This window comes from Somniosus microcephalus, chromosome 5 (genome assembly GCF_052327205.1).
Source record: "Somniosus microcephalus isolate GS21.2 chromosome 5, FLI_Smic_1.0, whole genome shotgun sequence".
In the NCBI taxonomy this organism is placed as follows: Eukaryota; Metazoa; Chordata; class Chondrichthyes; order Squaliformes; family Somniosidae; genus Somniosus; species Somniosus microcephalus.
Genome location: NC_140991.1, coordinates 255,705,731 through 255,725,980, shown reverse-complemented (window position 1 = coordinate 255,725,980; position 20,250 = coordinate 255,705,731). Strand labels below are relative to the sequence as shown.

The 20,250-nt window shown below is 46.3% G+C and overlaps 1 protein-coding gene across 1 annotated transcript in view; it reads left to right on the top strand.

The window, feature by feature from the left end:
- The window catches only part of mylipa (myosin regulatory light chain interacting protein a), an 80,063-nt gene extending 61,255 nt beyond the window's left edge, over nucleotides 1-18,808 (top strand). Inside the window, exon 7 of the mRNA XM_085988852.1 lies at nucleotides 16,742-18,808. Coding sequence (XP_085844978.1) covers nucleotides 16,742-16,813 — 72 coding nt within the window. The 3' untranslated portion in view covers nucleotides 16,814-18,808. The remainder of the gene's footprint in view (nucleotides 1-16,741) is intronic.
- Nucleotides 18,809-20,250: the final 1,442 nt, after the last annotated feature.

The window sequence follows — 20,250 nt, the reverse complement described above, 5'->3', positions numbered from 1 at the left end:
GAGCTGAATATAGCTGTGTGTATAAGACTACACTACCCAGCTGTATATATATTAAGACTACATTACCCATGAGGTACTAGGCTACCCACAAGGCAGCAGTCAAGATGGATGCCTCTACAGATACTGTACCTAGTCCACATGTGCTCAATAAAGTAACTAGCAAAAGCTAGCTGTGTTCATAATAAGAATGTCTAATTATTAATGAACATAATAGTTACCTCTAGGACATATTTTGTAGAAAACTATCCTGGACACACTCAAGAAATTCACTACCTTTCTGACAGGTGCTAGTCTGCTTATCCCAATCTATATGAAAGTTAAAATCCCCCATTAAAAGCACTCTGCCATTACTACACGCTTGTCTAATCTCTGCATTTATACAATCTAGCACTTCACAGCTGTTACCAGGGGGCCTATGCACAACTCTCATACAGTCTTAAATCCTTCCCTATTTCTTAATTATACCCATAAAGCCTCCACTGCCTGCTTATCTCTCTTTATATCCTTTCTTATCATTGAAGTGATTTCATTCTTAATCACTAAGGCTACACCGCCCCTCTGCCATTTTTCCTATCTTTCCTGTAGACCTTATAAGCTGGTATATTTAGTTCCCAGTCCTGACTGTCTTGCAGCCATGTCTCAGTAATGGCTACCATGTCATATCCTCCAATTTGAATTCGCGCCTGCAGTTCATTCAAATTTATTCCTTATACTCCGTGCGTTTGTGTAAAGAACACTTATTTGGGCCACACACCCTAGCCTGTCCTTCAGCTCTAATGTTTTACTCACATGTTTCTTATTTCTCTCTCCTGGCTTAATCAATTTGGATCTTTTAGTTTTCCCTTTACCTGTAGTGCCTAAAGCACAATTTTTGACTCTTGTTCTACTCTCTTCCCTTTCATTTGTTTTTGAACTATTATTTGTACTACAATTTCCCCCCTCCCCCTCCCCCCATTTACTAGTTTAAAGTCCTTGTGACCGTGCTATGACTGCCCTAGGTCCCACAAACAGCGATATATGGACTGTCAAGTATATGCAGAAATGACATTGTGTTACCAAAAATGTAATTGCATCACTTAGCAGGCAGCACTGTAATCACATTTGGCTTTTCTAACCTTCCCCTTCCCAAAATGGCACTGAACTTGCTGCTGGCTTGGGTACAGTAGTGTAGTGGCTATGATCCTCAACTAGTAACTGAGAGGTAGTGAGCTCAAATCCTACCATGGTATTTGTAAAATTGAATTCAATAAATGTGATAATTTCTGGACTAGCAGCACAAAAATTGATGTGGAAAGATGCTGGCTTGTTGAAAAAACCCAACTGGTCCACAAATGTCCTTCAAGGAAGGGAACCTACTACTCTTAACCAGTCTGGTCTACATGTGACTCTAGTCCACACTATGTGGTGACTCTTAAAGCCCCTGAAGTGGCTTATTTAGACAAGTAAGCATTATGAAGGACTAGAAGAAGGTCCACTACCACCTTCTCAGGTCTCTTAGGGATGGGCAATAAATGCAGCCTTGACCTCATTATGCACATCCTGAGAACAAATTTAAAAAACTTATTGGTTTTGGTTTTAAAATGATTTATTAACAGAGTTCAACAAATTTTAGTTCATGTTTTACAGTTCAGAGATTTTTATGGAAACTTCCTCTGGAAGATTCCTCTGTCAGTCCCAAGACTCTCTATTAAAGAAAAAAGCCTTATAAAATGACAGTAACCTTGAATTAAGCCTTCCTCTGCTTGTTAGCTCCACCTTTTCTTCATAGTTTGTCATTTTATTGTCACTATAGATTTTATAAGACTACCTTTTTTTAATATCATATTGACATGCATACAGGTGCCATGTTTTTGAACAAAATAATAATTTTGAGTTCTGTGTACAGCCTGTAACAGTGACTCCATTGTATTTTTATTTGTTCTTGGGAGGTGGTAACATTGGAATTCTCTACCCCAGAGGGCTGTGGAGGCTCAGTTGTTGAGTACATTCAAGACAGAGATCGATAGAATTTTGGGTATTAAGGGAATCGAGGGATATGGGGATAGTGCGGGAAGGTGGAGTTGAGGTAGAAGATCAGCCATGATCTTATTGAATGGTGGAGCAGGCTCGAGGGCCAAATGGCCTACTCCAGCTCCTATTTCTTATGTACTTATTGCCAAGGCAGTATTTCTTGCTAATCCCTAGTTGCCCTGAGAGCATTAGGAGCCAATCGCATAGTATGGGACTGGAGTCACATGTAGGCCAGACCAGGCAAGCAGTTTCCCTTCCCTGAAGGACATTAGTGAATCAGCTGGGTTTTTACAACTATCCTGGAGCTTTCATGGTCATTTTTTTGGCGCTAACCCACAAATGACAAGATTTATTGAATTCAATTGCACAACTTGCCACGGTGGGATTTAAAATCACGTGGGTTGCTGGTCCAGTACCATAACCCCTAAGCTACCATTCCATGCAATACCATGACATGCCATGCCAGGTCATACCATGCCATGTCAAGCCATGCCATTCCATACTAGAACATCTGCATAGTGACGCTGATAAGTGATCATAACGAGTGGATATTTAGACAGCAAAATAGCAAGCAGGACGAGAACTACCTGTAGATTTTGGAACATGTGGCAGGAAATGTTTAACAGTACCAATACCAGTATAATATTAGAGGAAAAGGGATAAGCAATATCAGAAATCTGCAAACCACTGACTGCAACATGCAGCTTTTGGAAAAAATAAAAGCAATTAAGCTGCTGTCTGCACGAGAAACAAATGTGCAAAAAAAATACAATGGTGCTGGGTAAATAACATAATAAGCGGAGAATTTATTCATGGGGTGGCTCCAATCTTCATCCAGCTTTAACTTGGCTAGCATGAGAAGGGTGCATCATTGGAGGAAGCAGAAAGACAAGCTGTCATCTCTTTATGATCGAATGTATTTCAAGGGGATAAACATGGATCAGATCCAGAAACTGAGCATGAGATGAAGTAGTTTGTGTGAGAAACATGAAAAATTGGCTGCATGATGACAACTGGAACAGGTCAGGCAAACACACAGCAAAGTGTACATGACAAAATTATCCTTGATTAGGGCTCGATTTTAATGAAGGAGGCGGGTTGACGGCGGGCCCGTCTGGACCAGCTCTCGGTTGCCGCCACCCTGCAGATGAGATTTTAGGTTGATTGGCCTCGTTACGACTGACGTGCCGGTCCCTCCAGGCAATTGATTGCAGAGTGTCAGATTCTCGCCTCCGATGATGCGTTGTTTCAGTAAAGATTTAAAGGGGCCATGTCCCCTTTGCAGAAGCATTAGCCTTTTTCTGTTAAAAGTGCTGGCTGCTGCAGGAATGGCGGCGTCAAAGACTAAAGCTGCACCCAGGTTCAATGAGGGCTCCCTCTGTAATGTATATACCTTTAAGGGGGGAACTACTTTTTACAGCTCATGTATACTGTAGTACTGGCAGTGACCACACCTGTATATAGCACTGAGTAGTAATCTGTACAGGCAGTTCCACTGTGAGCCACGTTGAGTAAACACCTGTTGTACCGTTTCTCCATGCAGTCTGTGTCTTATTATAAACAGACACAACATTGACGACGAGGCAAGTTCGAACCTACCTGCAACTCTGCATCACATCCCGGGGATTCGCTCCTGCAGATCAGTGGATTGGAGGTCAAGGCCAGAGACTCGGGCGTCGACCACGTGCAACCGCCCAGTCATCCAGCAGAGACTCGAGAATTGCGGGGGAGGCTGTCGAGAGCCAGGCTTGGCTTTCCAGTCGAGGTGGTCCAGCGAAACGGGCTGGCAACAGGTAGTGCGCAGACCCTTCCCGGACAGCGGCGGGCTAGAGCCCGACCGAGCGGCACAGCAAAGGGCCGAGCAGCGTCGACGGGGGAGACAGAGAGAGGGCAGAGTGCACAGGGCGCAGCCGGTGTTCAGGGGCCGAGCAGCGCCGAAGAGAGAGAGAGAGCGAGAGAGATGCGCAGAAACCCGTGAGGCGCCGCCATTGCCACGAGGACCGCCGAGAGCGGCATTGGCAGCAGCGCAGGAGTAGCGCGCGAAACCTACAGGGCGCCGCCATTGTCACGAGAACCGCCGGGAACGGCATTGGCAGCAGCGGGGGAGGAAGGAAAGCGCGGGAGATGCCATTTTAAGCCATTGGGAGACGCCATTTTAAACCACACCCAAAATGCCGAAGAGTGGCAGTATCACCGCATTTGACAATGAAGTCGAAGATTGGACTACATATGTCGAATGAATAGAGGTGTACTGCAAGGCAAATGAGGTGTCAGATAACAAGAAAGCATCGGTATTGTTAAATTTAATGGGTGCAAAGACATATGGTGTATTACGAAATCTAGTAACCCCAACAAAGCCAATGGAAAAGAGTTTTGAAGACATAGTAACGATACTACAGGAACATTTAAACCCCACACCGCTGCTGATAGCAGAAAGATTCAAGTTTCACAAACGGAACCAGCATAAGGATGAAAGCAATGCTGATTATTTAACAGAACTGCGCAAACTATCGAAACACTGCCAGTTTGGAGCGGGACTGGCAGATTCCTTAAGGGACAAGTTTGTGTGTGGGCTTCAAAGTGAAGGAACCCAGAAACGGCTTTTATCTGAAAAGGACCTTACACTGGAAAAGGCTTTCAGCATTGCGGTATCATATGAAGCAGCAGCACGGGGCGCTGCAGAGATACAACAGAGACCGCAAGAATATGGCACAAACGAAATGTCATATGGAACAGAGAAGTGCTATCGCTGCGGCAGAACAACACATGACCAGAATGATTGCTGGTTCAAAGACAAAGTGTGCAGACAGTGTGGAAAAGTAGGACACATAGCACGAGTCTGCAGGTCAGGAAAGAAAACCAGCAATAAGAAACCTACCAAAGGAAAGTACAAGAAGGTACATAAGATGACGGAGAATAGTTCAGACGAACAAAAGAGTGATAACGACTCCGAAAGCAGGGAACTGAGTTGTCTGAAACTACATAATGTGATCACAATGGAGGATCACCGAACCATTTGGGTCACTCTCAAGATAGCAGGAGTCCAGGTAAAGATGGAATTAGACACAGGATCAGCCCTAACAGTCATAAACCAATGGGACTACGAGCGGCTATTCTCACACATAGCCTTGAGAGACACAAAAATTATTTTGAAGACATAGACGGGGCAAAAAGTCTACCCCAAAGGAAAAATAAGGGTGACCGTTATATATAACGGTAAGGAAACACCAAAACTAGACCTGTATGTATTGCAAGATGGAGGACCACCATTACTGGGACGTGAATGGATCCGGAAAATACAACTGGATTGGCATTCCATACAGGCACTGACTGTGGCTGACAAAAAGGATGACGACATCACACCTGGGCGACTGTCAAAGATCCTAACTGACGCGAAAGAAGTGTTCCAGCAAGGACTCGGAACACTAAAAGGCATGACAGCAACGATTAAAATTGAAGAAAACGCAAGCCCAACATTTTTTAAGGCCAGACCGGTACCTTATGCGATCCGCCCAGCCGTCGAAGCAGAGCTGGAGAGTCTGGAACGTTCAGGTGTACTGTCCAAGGTAGACTGGAGCGAGTGGGCTACACCCATCGTCCCTGTGATGAAAAAGTCGTTGAGCAGCACGCCTGGGGAACCAAGGAAGGTTCGCATCTGTGGGGACTTTAAGGTAACAGTGAACCCGGTCCTTCACACCGTACAATATCCACTTCCACCGATTGAAGATATTTTCGCCTCGCTATCTGGAGGGAAACGCTTCACTAAGATTGATCTGGCCCAGGCATACCTGCAAATGGAGGTAGAAGAAGCATCAAAAAAATACCTCACAATCAACACCCATAAAGGTCTCTACCAATACAACCGGCTGGTGTTCGGGGTAGCATCAGCTCCGGCTATTTGGCAAAGGGCAATGGAACAAGTCCTGCAAGGGATCCCAGGGACCCAGTGTTACTTGGACGACATCCTGGTCACGGGCGAAAATGACAGTGATCACCTTGCCAACCTGGAGCAGGTACTCACTAGATTGCAGGAATATGGGCTCCGAGCTAACCGCCCCAAATGCGAGTTTTTTAGAAAACAGATCTCGTATTGTGGCCACGTTATCGATAAAGAGGGGTTACATAAGTCCCCAGAGAAGATTGAGGCAGTAGTCAAGGCTCCAGCACCAGAAAATGTGTCACAACTGAGGTCGTTCCTCGGGCTGGTAAACTACTACCATAGGTTCTTGCCAAATTTGTCTACAATACTACACCCACTGAACACCCTACTGCAAACTGGGGTGCCATGGAAGTGGAGTGACGAATGTAGACGAGCTTTCCAGAAGAGCAAAACACTAATCACATCGAAAGAGGTATTGGCCCATTACAACCTGGCATTACCAATTCGGTTGGCATGTGATGTGTCACCCTACGGCATTGGAGCGGTGCTGTCGCACAAATTCTCGGACGGCTCAGAGAGGCCAAATAGCCTTTGCGTCACGATCACTAACCTCAGCCGAGCGTAACTATGCCCAGATTGACAGGTGTAAAATCTGTGTGTTATTTTGCAAATTATTACACAGACTACAAGAGTAAACTTTAACAGGACTTTACTATTCGAAGGTCAGGGCGAATCTGCCCAATCACTCATTACACAGCACTTATATACCGGTGTGGTCACCACCGGTATTACAGTATACCGCAGCCAAGATAAAGTAGTGCAACACCTAAAATAGTTCTCTTAAAGGTGGACGGTTACATACAATAGTTCTCTTAAAGGTAGAACGGTTACATACACTACAATCCTCCCTTTTTAGCTTACAACATACTTATTCCCCATTAAACATAACATCATAACATATATCCAACTTCATGTAAAAACAGTTCACAGATGTAGTCTCTGCGGAAAACAGTTCACAGATTCAGTCTCTGTGGAAAACAGTTCACAGATTCAGTCTCTGGAGGCGCCTCCTGTGCTTCTTGACTCGGTCTGGACAACGCCTTGGTGGTGTAGCAGTTCCCTGTGGTGTAGTCGGTTCACTTTGCTGGGGTGACTCATCCAATAGTCCTTCACTGGACTTAACAGCTTGAACTTCCGTCACTTCTGAACCAGCATTGCTGACTTCTAAAAGCTTGAGTACCTTGGGAAGTTTTTCTACTTCCAAACTGATTTGGTTCCGTTCGGAGGGACCACGTGCGTGATCTGGTAGGGGTGATAATGGTTCAGATGGGTCATCATCTTCTGTTTCGTCTTTTCCTTTCCTGCTTCTTGGAGACTCTCTGTGCTCCGCTGCCAGCCGCATGCACAGTTCCTCCTCCTCTTTCTCCTGTTGCCTTAGCAGCGCCACCATCTCCCAGTGTTTCTTAGACTTTTTGTGATTCTTCACGGTTTTTGCACTTCGGAAGATTTCCCCACAAGCTGGGCAGAACAGGTCATCGTTATATTCGGTGTCATTCAACAGGACGTGGTAATAATCGGTGTCGTCCTGAGCTAGGCCAGCGAGAGGGTCTTTTATTTCCTCCATGCCCAGCTGGACGTTAGTCAGCTTTTGTTCCAATTCCAGACATCTCTCCTGAAGAGACTTCTTCATGTGTTCAGCTTCCTCCAGCTTTTTCTGGGCTTCCTGCAAGTCTTTTACTAATGACCTCATTCGTGATTTCAATACTTCAACTTCATTCGGAGATTGATTGATCGTATTATTCAATCCCTCTACTGGAGCAGTTGTTTCAGCATTCTGTTGTTCAACATTGACGTGAGTCAGCGTACTTTTGGCATCCAAGGGTTGCTCTGCTGCCATCTTCTCAGTCTGTGTTGCAACCTCCGCTATTTCAATAACTTTTGAGAGCTCCAAACCCCTCTCCTTCGAAGATTTAAGCTCATGTTCAAATTGTTCCCATTTCAGAGTCTTGTCCCTCAGCATATGAAGGAGTTGGCTGACCGTTAACTCTTCTGACATCATCCGTTTCCCAGTAGCTGCAGGGATGTTTATAACCTTGCCCTGGGGCTCCTTTGCTGTTTCTACTTCGCCATCATCCGCAGCCTCCACCATTCGAATTTCCACAAATGAATCGTCCGGTGATGCTGCACCCAACTTCAGTAGGAGCTCGGAATTCATGGTGACCAAATCAGCCTTTTCTGCCTGCAACCTGCTAACAAGCGCCTTCAGTTGCTGAACATCTTGCTCCACCAGATTAGAGCACGCACCTTCAGAAACTGAATCAGCTTTGATTCGTTTGGCCTCCTCGCGCAGACGGTTTGTGTGCTCCTGCTCCCTTTTCTCCATCAGCTGCTTCTGTTGTCTTTCCAGATTCTCCCACCCTGTGTCAAAGAACTTTTTCATTGCTTTCATCTCTTGCTCAAGACGGCAACTCAATTGTTCTAATTGCTGTTGTAATTTGAAATGGAGTTGAGTTCGAGCCCGGTGTTCCTCAGAATTGTGCATGTCTGTAAACTGGACAGACTCAGAATTCTCTGTCAAACTATGTTGTTGTTCAGTGGAATTCTGTTCTGAAACTTTGTTCTCCTCTGAAGCATAAGCATTTATGCACTCCTTCGTTTTTCCAACCTTAGTCAGCAAGTCCATTTTAGACTTGTCTTTCGCACCTGGGCTGGTCTTATCGTCATCAGTTTCAGAGTCTGAGCTGATTGTCTTCACCGAGTTCTCACTCGTTATTGCTTTTAGGTAGTGCCATTCCATGTTTATTTCCCTGATCCACTCCCATCCCAGAAGTGGTGGACCTCCCTCAGGTAGTACATATAAGTCCATTCCTTGGTGTTCTTTGCCCTTGTCTCTCACCTTGACTTTTATCTTTCCGATGGGGTATACTTTATGCCCCGTGTATGTCTGCAATACGATCTTGGTATCTCTCAAGGGTATATGTGAGAATAGCCGGTTGTAATCCCTTCGATTTATGACTGATAGGGCTGATCCTGTGTCCAATTCCATTTTTACTTGGACTCCGGCTATTTTTAGCATGACCCAGATAGTTTGTAGGTCAGCTTCCTTACTCACATTGTGAATTCTCAGACTACCCAGTTCCTGGCCGTTTGGGTCTGAATCCGAATTCTGTTCATCCGAACTCTTCTCAGCCACCTTGTGTACCTTGCTGTACTTTTCCTGTGGTGACTTTTTTTTGTTGCTGGTCTTCTTTCCTGACCGGCATACTTTAGCTATGTGACCAAGCTTGCCACATTTTCTACATTCCTGGTTTTTAAACCAGCATTGGTTCTGGTCGTGTGTTGTCTTCCCACAACGATAACATTTCGTTGTACCCGAAGTCATTTGATCCACGCTGAGTACCGCTGCCTTCAGCTGCATTTCTGCAGTGCCTCTCGCTGCGGCTTCGTGCGATGCTGCAATAAGGACAGCCTTATCAAGTGTAAGATCGTTCTCTTCTAGCAGTCGCTTTTGTGTTCCTTCCTTCGACAACCCGCACACGAACTTATCTCTCAATGCCTCTGTCAGATTTTCCCCAAACTGACAGTATTTCGCTAATCTACGCAGTTCAACCAAGTATTCCGCGTTGCTTTCCTCTTTCCGTTGCGTTCTCGCATAAAATTTGAATCGTTCCGCCAACATCAGCGGTGTGGGGTTCAAATGATCCTTCAGGACAGCAACAATATTAGTGAAAGTCTGATCCGCCGGTTTAGCTGGTGATAGAAGATGCTTCAATAGCCCGTATGTCTTCGCCCCCATTGAGTTTAGTAAGGTTAGAGCTTTATCATCATCTGCTATTTTATTGGCCTCACAATATATCTCGATGCGTTCTACATACGTGGCCCAATCTTCCACCTCGGAATCGAAGTCGTTGATGTTACCATGCTTAGGCATCTTCACTATCTTTCTGAGAAACAACAACGAATTTGTTCGTTACTTTTTTTTTCCAAAAATGGCGGTTTCCCGCGCTTGTCTTCTTCCCCGCCCACTTTCAAAATGGCGGTTTCCCGCTCCTGTCTTCTTCCCCGCCTACTGGCGGCTTCCCGCGTTTCTTCCCCTGGCGGGAGGGGTAGGCTTTGCTCTCAGGCGACGACCGCTGGCTTTCGGGGTTCGCAGCCTGCGCGCCGGCTTCAGTGCGTTCCTTGTTCCCTTTTCTCGGCAGGGCAACCGGCGCTGGGGACAACCCGTTGGCGGCGAACAGTTCCAGCCGCTGGGCGGAATCTCGCTCGGTCTCCCTCGCTCGGTCCCGTTCCCCCTCGCTCGGGCTCTGTCTCTCCCGCTCGCTCGGGCTCTGTCTCTCCCTCAGCGGCTTCCAATCGCGCCTCCCAGCCCTCTCGCAGTCCAGTCCTTTCCTCCCCCGGCTGCGGCTGAGTTCTCCGCGGTTTTATTTATTTATTTATTTTATTTCTTCCCGCGCCTTACGATCCCGGTCGCAGCGCCTCGCGGCCTCGGTAGCTGCCCGGCCTTTTTCGCCGGTCGCGCTGTCTCACGATGCTGTTGTGTCTCCCAGCCCGCTTGTAGCCCGGTCTCTCACACCGGCTGTGTTCCCGCTTGTAGCCCGGTCTCTCACACCGGCTGCGTTCCCGCTTGTACCGCGGCTTCCGTGCCCTACGCTGCCCCCGTCTCAGCGTCTCTGGCCCCAACTTCTGTCCGGCTCCTTTCCCCCAACCGTGGTCGAGTTCACCGCCCTTATCCTCCGTTTCTTTTTATTTCCCCCCTACTCACAGTCAACGTGGCTGACTTGCTTCTCGTGGCTGATCGGCTCACTCACCACCGTGACAGAAGGGACGATCACTGCCTGTTGCTGATGGAAGGCTTCATGTCTGAATTCTTCCTTCTTCCTTGCTCTGCAGACTCGAGTCTTCTCTCAGCAGAACGACGAGGGCGGATGCCTCTTCTCGACGCTCGTTAACTGCTTCGGATGTATCGCTGCCGCAGGGTAAGATCGAACTCGTCGCCACTGTAAAATCTGTGTGTTATATTGCAAATTATTACACAGACTACAAGAGTAAACTTTAACAGGACTTTACTATTCGAAGGTCAGGGCGAATCTGCCCAATCACTCATTACACTGCACTTTATATACCAGTGTGGTCACCACCGGTATTACAGTATACCGCAGCCAAGATAAAGTAGTGCAACACCTAAAATAGTTCTCTTAAAGGTGGACGGTTACATACAATAGTTCTCTTAAAGGTAGAACGGTTACATACACTACAACAGGGAGGCCCTCAGCCTAGTGTGGGGAGTGAAAATGTTCAATCACTATCTGCACGGGCAGAAATTCACCTTGCTGACTGATCACCAGCCTCTTGTCTCCATTTTTAATCCGAAGAAGGGCGTTCCGGTGATGACTGCGCAACGACTACAAAGATGGTCACTTTTTCTAGGGGCGCACCACTGAGATTGAATATAAGGGCACGAAACAGCATGGAAATGCTGATGGGCTATCACGCCTGCCACTGTCTACTGCGGAGGAAGCACCAGCAGTGGATCCTGTCGAAATATTCCATTCGACTATAGTTGAATACCTACCGGTAACTAACGCTTGTATCGAAACGGAAACCCGAAATGACCTGACACTGTCTCGGGTATATGATTTGACGGTGAAGGGATGGCCAGCACATGGCGGCTCACTGTTGCCAGCATTCTCGACAAGGAGAGAACAGCTGTCAGTGTGCCGGGGGACCTTGATGTGTGGATCCCGAGTGGTAATTCCACCCAAGTTAAGGGATAGAGTGCTTAATGAGCTTCATGAGGGTCATCTGGGAGGGGTAAAAATGAAAAGCCTAGCCAGGGCTTATGTGTGGTGGCCGGGAATCGATAAACAAATTGAGGACCTGACCAAGAGCTGCTCAGGATGCCAGAAAGTCCAAAATGCACCACCACAGGCCCCTCTACACCCATGGGAGTGGCCCTCATCTCCATGGCAACGGGTGTATATTGATTTTGCTGGTCCATTCATGGACTCAATGTTTTTAATAGCCGTGGATGCGCACTCGAAATGGCCTGAGGTCATCAAAATGTCCTCCACCACCACGGAGATAACTATTGCAGTCCTACGGACTAGTTTTGCCAGGAATGGCTTGCCAGAACAGATTTGCTCCGACAACGGACCACAGTTTGTGTCCGAAGATTTCCGGAGGTGCTTGAAAAAGAATGGGGTAAGGCATTACACATCCGCCCCGTATCATCCAGCCACAAATGGATTGGCTGAGAGGTTCGTACAAACCTTTAAGAAGGCAATAAAGGCTATGTACAATGACAACATTCCGCTGCAGCACAAGGTGGACAATTTCCTGTTCGCCTACCGGAATGCGACACATGCAGTCACCAACCAGGCCCCAGCCATGATGTTCTTTAACCGAAGGTTAAGATCTCGCCTGGATTTGCTCAGACCAAACGTACGAAGAGATGTTGAGAGTAAGCAATTCCAGCACATCCATGAGAAGCCAACAAGGAGCTTCAATGTAGGGCAACCAGCCTTGGCCCGCGACTACCGAACAGAAAAATGGCAGCCAGGAACGATATGCACACGGCAGGGCCCACTAATGTACTCAGTGGACGTTGGGGAGAGCATCGTGAGATGCCATGCTGACCAGATCCTACAGTCACAGGAACAAGTCAACCCCATGCCTCGCCCATACGTACCTGGTGATGAACCCGACGTACAGGTCGCATCTACCCCAGAAACAGTAGCATCGGAAGCTGATGAACCAACCGAAGACAGGGGGCCAGAATCGCCTCCGCACCAAGAGCAAGACACTCGGGAAAGGCGCTATCCAGAAAGGATCAGGAGGCCTCCCCAAAGACTGAATATATAAATAGACTATTTTCAGCTAATGTTGCATGTTAAAAGTGTTAATTGTAATTAGTTTGATATTTAATTGTTAAATGAGTATTATGGTACTATTAATCTAAAAGGGGAGGAATTGTAATGTATATACCTTTTCAGGGGGGAACTACTTTTTACAGCTCATGTATACTGTAGTACCGGCAGTGACCACACCTGTATATAGCACTGAGTAGTAATCTGTACAGGCAGTTCCACTGTGAGCCACGTTGAGTAAACACCTGTTGTACCGTTTCTCCATGCAGTCTGTGTCTTATTATACACAGACACAACACCCTCCATGCTCTTGTGGAGGGAGTTAGAGCACAACAGGAGGTCCTCTTCCCTAGAAACGGAAGGAGGAGGCCTTTTCAGCAAAGCAAGGCAGCTTGGCTGCAAATTGCTGAGGAGGTGAGTTCGAGGTCTGTGTGCAGGCGCACATGGGTTCAGTGTGGAAAAAGGTTTAATGATCTGCTGAGATCACCTAAAGTGTGGCCTCTGTGTTCTGGGAAATGGAAGTTCAAGAGTGAGGGCTCAGGGAGAATTCCATTTAGAATGTTGGTGGTGACACTGAGCGCCAACCACCATTTATTGGACAGATGATGCCTGGGGTTTTGAAAATGTCAGACTTATATTCACCTCCATGTGCCAGCCACCTGTGGTTGAAGCATAAGCTTACTTAAATCTGGCATGGATGAGTGCATCCCTTGCCTGACGGCCAGTAATGTGGCCGTGCGCTGCTGGATTGGCCACATCCAGCCCTGCAAGGCGTCACTTGCCATCCTCCTCCCCATCATCTTCCTCATGCTCCTCCTCGTTCTCCTCCTCATCCTCTTCCTCGTCCTCTTCCTCCGAGGAGGCTGTGTGCTGAGCCACTTGTTCATGCGGCAGCACTAAGCTGCGCTGCTGTGCGATGTTGTGCAGGGCACAACAGACCACGATGACTCTGGACACCCTGGCTGGTGCATACTGCAAGGCTCCTCCAGATTGGTACAGGCATCGGAAGCGCATTTTGAGCAAGCTGATGGTTTGCTCGATAATGCTTCTGGTGGAAATGTGGCTGACATTTTAGTGCTCCTCAGCATCGTTTGATGGCCTCCTCATCAGCGTCATAAGCCACTTTTTCAGGGGATATCCCTTGTCGCCAAGAAGCCATCCGGAAAGTTGGGTTGGTGGATGGAAGAGCTGAGGTACAGTAGACTGGCGCAGGATGACGGAGTCATGGCAACTGCCAGGGTACTTAGTGCAAACATGCATGGTGATCTTCCTGTGGTTACACACCAGCTGGACGTTCAGGGAGTGGAAGCCCTTGCGGTTGACAAATATAGCTGGGTTGTGATCGGGGGCCCTAATGGCTACATGTGTACAGTCTATGATGCCCTGCACTATTAGCAAGACTGCCATATTGGCAAAGCCAACCGCACGCACAGTCACACTTAGGCCATCCATGGAGAAGTGGATATAATTGTGGGCCTTTGCAAAGAGGGCATCGGTGACCTGCGTGATGCAGGTGTGTGCGACCAACTGGAAGATGCCGCTGATGTCTGTAGCTGACCCCTGGAAGGAGCCCTAAGCAAAGAAATTGAGTGCGGTAGTGACTTTCACAGCCACTGATAAGGAGTGTCCACACGCTCCTTTGGGCTCCATGTGTTGTTGCAGCATTGCGCAGATGTCAGCGACTACGTCTCTTGAAAGTCTCAGCCTCATTTGGCACTGTTGCTCAGTCATGCTGAGGAAGCTGATCCTCTGCCTGTAAATCCTGTGTTGGGGGTATCTTCTGCGGTGGGTGCAGCCCTGTGCTGAGGCCCTCCACCCTGTGCATCATCAGGTGGGTGAGGAGGAGGTTGGTGCTCCTGGTGCTGGTGCTGCTGTTGTGGCTGGTTGTGGTGCTGCCACGGCTGCTCTTCCTCCGAATCTGACGACCAGGATGAGAATGTAAGTGGTTCCCATCCCGTTGCTATAGATCTCAGTTGAGGCAAGAAGCTTGCAAGCGCACACTCAAAGTGGCCTGAAATTATTCCAATCAGGTAACACTGCAGATGGGTGTCAGCTTGAACAGTCACAAGGTCAGTAGATTTGCAAAATCTTATCCCAAACCTCCAACAACAAAGTTGTTGCATTTGAATGTCAGCCATGTTACAGGAGCGCTTTTAAAGTGCTGCACCAATGACTACAATTCACGTCCTCAAGAAACTCGTCTCCTTGTAGCTGGCATGTTTCTGGCAAGACGGGAAACAGTAGCCAGAAACACGAAAATCAGAAAATACTATAAAAATAGGATTAGCAAGGCTGTTAACTGCCTTAGCTACCTGTCCCACTGGTTCCAGTTGGGTCAGTCCGGGAGCGGAGGCGGGTTCGCATTTTTTCTGATTTTTGCTGCCGACCCGCCTCCTCAGGGCTATTAACATCAAGCCCTAAGAGTTCAAAGCGAGCAGAGGGTGGGTACACCATTTCATAAGACATTCGTTCCAACGCCATATAACAATAGGAATATAGGAACAAGATTAGGCCACTCAGCCTTTCGAGCATGTTTCACCATTCAATTAGATCATAACTGATCTGTATCTTAACTCCATTTACCCACCTTGGCTCCATATCCCTTAATACCCTTACCAAACAAAAATCTATCATTCTCAGTTTTAACATTTTCACTTGCACTAGCATCAGCAGCCTTTTAGCAGAGAGAGTTCCAGACGCCTGTTGGATGACTATGAAACACCTGGTGCAATAACAGCAGAATTATGTACAAAGAAAGAAACTGAAAATCGGGAATAAAAGTGCCATTCGTTCCTGTTGTTGTGCAAGACTCACACCAAATGTGGGATTTGCTAAGTCTGACCACCGGGAAGACCCTATCAAAATGGATTTGTATATAGAGGCCAAATTATATCTTTCTTAGATTTTAGTTTTCAGCTCTGGTGAAATGTCTACACGCAAAAAACTCTCCACTGGCTGGAGTCATACCTAGCACAAAGGTAGATGGTTGTAGTTGTTGGAGGCCAATCATCTCAGCCCCAGGACATCGCTGCAGGAGTTCCTCAGGGCAGTGTCTTAGGTGCAACCATCTGCAGCTGCTTCATCAATGACCTACCCTCCATCATAAGGTCAGAAGTGGGGATGTTTGCTGATGACTGCAGTGTTTTGTTCCATTCACAACTCCTCATATAATGAAGCACTCCATGCCCACCTGCAGCGAGACCTGGATGACATTCAGTCTTGGGCTGATAAGTAGCAAGTAACATTCATGCCACACAAGTGCCAGGCACATGACTATCTCAACAAGAGAAAGTCTTACCACCACCCCCTAACATTCAACAGCATTACCATCGCCGAATCCCCCACCATCAATATCCTGGGGGTCACCATTGATGAGAAACTTAACTGGACCAGCCACATAAATACTGTGTCTCACCTCCTGCAAGGCACAAGTAAGGAGTGTGATGGAATACTCTCTACTTGCCTCGGTGAGTGCAGCTCCAACAACACTCAAGAAGCTCAACACCATCCGGGACAAAGCAGCCTGCTTGATTGGCACCCCAACCACCACCTTAAACATTCACTCCCTCCACCACCGATGCACCGTGGCTGCAGTGTGTGCCATCTACAAGATGCACTGCAGCAACTCACCAAGGCTTCTTCGACAGCAACTCCCACACTCACGACCTCTACCACCTAGAAGGACAAGAACAGCAGGCGCGTGGAAACAACACCAACTCCAAGTTCCCCTCCAAGTCACACACTATCCTGACTTGGAAATATATTGCCATTCCTTCATCATCACTGGGTCAAAACCCTGGAACTCCCTCCCTAACAGCACTGTGGGAGTACCTTCACCACACAAACTGCAGTAGTTCAAGAAGGTGGCTCACCACCACCTTTTCAAGGGCAATTAGAGATGGGCAATAAATATTGGTCTTGCCAGCAATGCCCACATCCCATGAATGAATAAAAAAAATGTGAACTTCTCTTTTTCTCTTTCCAGGTGCTGACTGACCTGCTGCCTATTTCCTGCAACTCTATTTTCACAACAGCAGTAAAGTGTGATTGCACTTAGAATAAATGGACAATGTGGACAAACCTTCTGTAGTGGTTGGATACACATAGCAACACCATGGTGAATGAAAAGCGAGGCTTAACTATCAACATCGTAACAACAGGCAATGAAAAACAGAGCATGATGATAAACACGAACAAAATAATCATTTTGAATTCTGTGTACAGCCTATAACAGTGACTCCACTGTATTTTTATTTTCTCTTGGGTAGTGGGTAACATTGGCATTTTCTGCCAGACCTTAGTTGCCCTGAGGGCATTAAGAGTCAATCACATCTTGTGGGACTGGAGTCACATGTAGGTCAGTCTAGGCAAGGGTGGCACATACCCTTCCCTGAAAGACATTAGCAAACCAGCTGGGATTTTACCACAATCCAGAAGCTTTCATGGTAATTTTTTGGTGCGAACCCAGAAATGACCAAATTTATTTAATTTAATTGCATATGTTTATTATGTAATGTTGGCAGCTACAGAAGATCGTTGCAAGCTACCACCATTTGTGATACCAAAATAATAAACACTACCCAAGGACAAAATTCCATCTGGCTTATATGTGTGGTCACAGGAAAAGGGTTGGATGACAGAGGATTTAATGCAGGACTCAGGATGGTATAGAATTAAAGGCCATGTGTCGTGCTACACGAATATGCTGTACTAGCATATTTGTGAAGGTGTCAGCTGCAGCTCAGTGGTAGCACTCCCACATCTGAATCAGAAGGTTAACATAAGAAATAGGAGCAGGAGTAGGCCATTTGGCCCCTCGAACCTGCTCTGCCATTCAATAAGATCATGGCTGATCTTCCATCTCATCTCCACTTTCCTGCACTATCCCCATATCTTTGTCTTGAATATACTCAACAACTGAGTTTCTACAGCCCTCTGGGGTAGAGAATTCCATAGATTCACCACCCTCTGAGTGAAGAAATTTCTCCTCATCTCAGTCCTAATGGTCGACCCCTTATTCTGAGACTGTGACCCCTGGTTCTAGACTCCCCAGGCAGGGGAAACATCCTCCCTGCATCTACCCTGTCAAGCCCTGTAAGAATTTTGTATGTTTCAATGAGATCACCCCTCATTCTTCTAAGCTTGATAATATAGGCCTAGTCTACTCAATCTCTCCTCATAGGACAATCCTCCCATCCCAGGAACCAGTCTGGTGAACCTTTGTTGCACTCCCTCTATGGCAGTATATCCTTCCTTAGGTAAGGAGACCAAAACTGTACACAATACTCCAGGTGCGGTCTCACCAGGGCCCTATATAATTGCAGTAAGATGTCTTTACTCTTATACTCAAATCCTCTTGTAATAAAGGCCAACATACCATTTGCTTTCCTAATTGCTTGCTGTACCTGCATGTTAACTTTCAGTGATTTGTGTACAAGGACACCCAGGTCGCTCTGAACACCAACATTTCCCAATCTCTCACCATTTAAAAAATACTCTGCTTTTCTATTTTTCCTACCAAAGTGGATCACTTCACATTTCTCCACATTATATTCCATTTGCCATGTTCTTGCCCACTCACTTAGCTTGTCTATATCCCCTTGAAGCCTCTTTGCATCCTCCTCACAACTTACATCCCCACCCAACTTTTATCATCAGCAAACTTGGATATATTGCATTTGGTCCCCACATCCAAATCATTGATGTAGATTGTGAATAGTTGAGGCCCAAGCACTGATCCTTGTCGTACCCTCCTAGTTACAGCCTGTCAACCCAAAAATGACCAGTTTATTCCTACTCTGTTTTCTGTCAGTTAACCAATCCTCAATCCATGCTAGCATATTACCCCAAATCCCATGAGCCCTAATTTTGTTTAATAACCTCTTGTGTGGCACCTCACCGAATGCCTTCTGAAAATCCAAATACACCACATCCACTGGTTCCCCCTTATTTATTCTGTTAGTTACAATCTCAAAAAACTCTAACAGATTCGTCAAACACGATTTCCCTTTCATAAATAACAACAGAAAATGCTGGAAACACTCAGCAGGTCAGGCAGCATCAAGGAGTGAGAAACAGAGTCAATGTTTTGAGTCGGGGACCCTTCATCAGAACAAAGGGTCTGACGAAGGGTCCCCAGCTCAAAACGTTGACTCTGTTTCTCTCTCCTCGATGCTGCCTGACCTGCTGAGTGTTTCCAGCATTTTCTGTTGTTATTTCAGATTTCCAGCATCCGCAGTATTTTGCTATTCCCTTTAATAAATTCGTATTGACTCTGCCCAATCCTATTATTATTTTCTAAGTGCACTGTTACCACATCCTTAATAATAGATTCTAGCATTTGCCCTACTACTGATGTCAGGCTAACTGGTCTGTAGTTCCCCGTTTCCTCTCTCCCTCCTTTCCTAAATAGCGGGGTTACATTTGCCACCTTCCAATCCGCGGGAACCGTTCTAAGATCTATGGAATTTGGAAAATGACAACCAATTCATCAATTATCTCTATAGCCACCTCTTTCAAAACCCTAGGATGTAGCCCATCAAGTCCAGGGATTTATTGGCTTTTAGACCCATTAATTTCTCCAGTACTATTTTTTTACTAATACTAATTTCTTTCAGTTCCTCATTCTTGTTAGACCCTTGGTTCTCCACTATTTCTGGTAACTTTTTTGCGTCTTCTTCCGTGAAGACAGACACAACGTATTTGTTTAATTTCTCTGCCATTTCCTTATTCCCCATTATAACTTCTCCTGTCTCAGCCTGTAAGGGACCCACATATACTTTCGCTAATCTTTTCCTTTTCACATACCTATACAGTCTGTTTTTATGTCTTTCACTAGTTTACTCTCATATTCTATTTTCTCTTTCTTTATCAATTTCTTGGTCCTCCTTTGCTAAATTCTAAAATCCTCCCAATCCTCAGGCTTACTGCTTTTTTTGGCAACATTATAAGACTCTTCCTTTGATCTAATACTATCTTTAACTTGTCTTGTTAGCCACGGTTGGACCACTTTTCCTGTGGGGTTTTTGTGACTTAAAGGAATGTATATTTGTTGTAAATTATGTATTCATTCTTTAAATGCTAACTATTGCTTCGCTACTGTCATACCTTTTAATGTAGTTTCCCAATCTACTGCAGCCAACTGCCCCTCATACCTACGTACTGTAGTTTGCTTTGTTTAGATTTAAGACCCTAGTTTCAGATTTAACTAAATCACTTTCAAACTCAATATAAAATTCTACGGTTCTGAGTTCAAGTCCCACTCTAGCAACTTGAGCACAAAAATCTAGGCTGACACTCCAGTGCAGTATTGGGGGAGTGCTGTACTGTTGGAAATGTCATGATAGACATGGAACTACAGAGCTTCTAGTTGTTGTCCTCTTATGAACTGCTCTCCTACACTTCCCCCACATGGTGTCAGCCTGGGCTCAGTGGTAGCACCCTCACCTCCAAGTCAGAAGGTTGTGGGTTCAAGTCCCACATCTGAGACTTGAG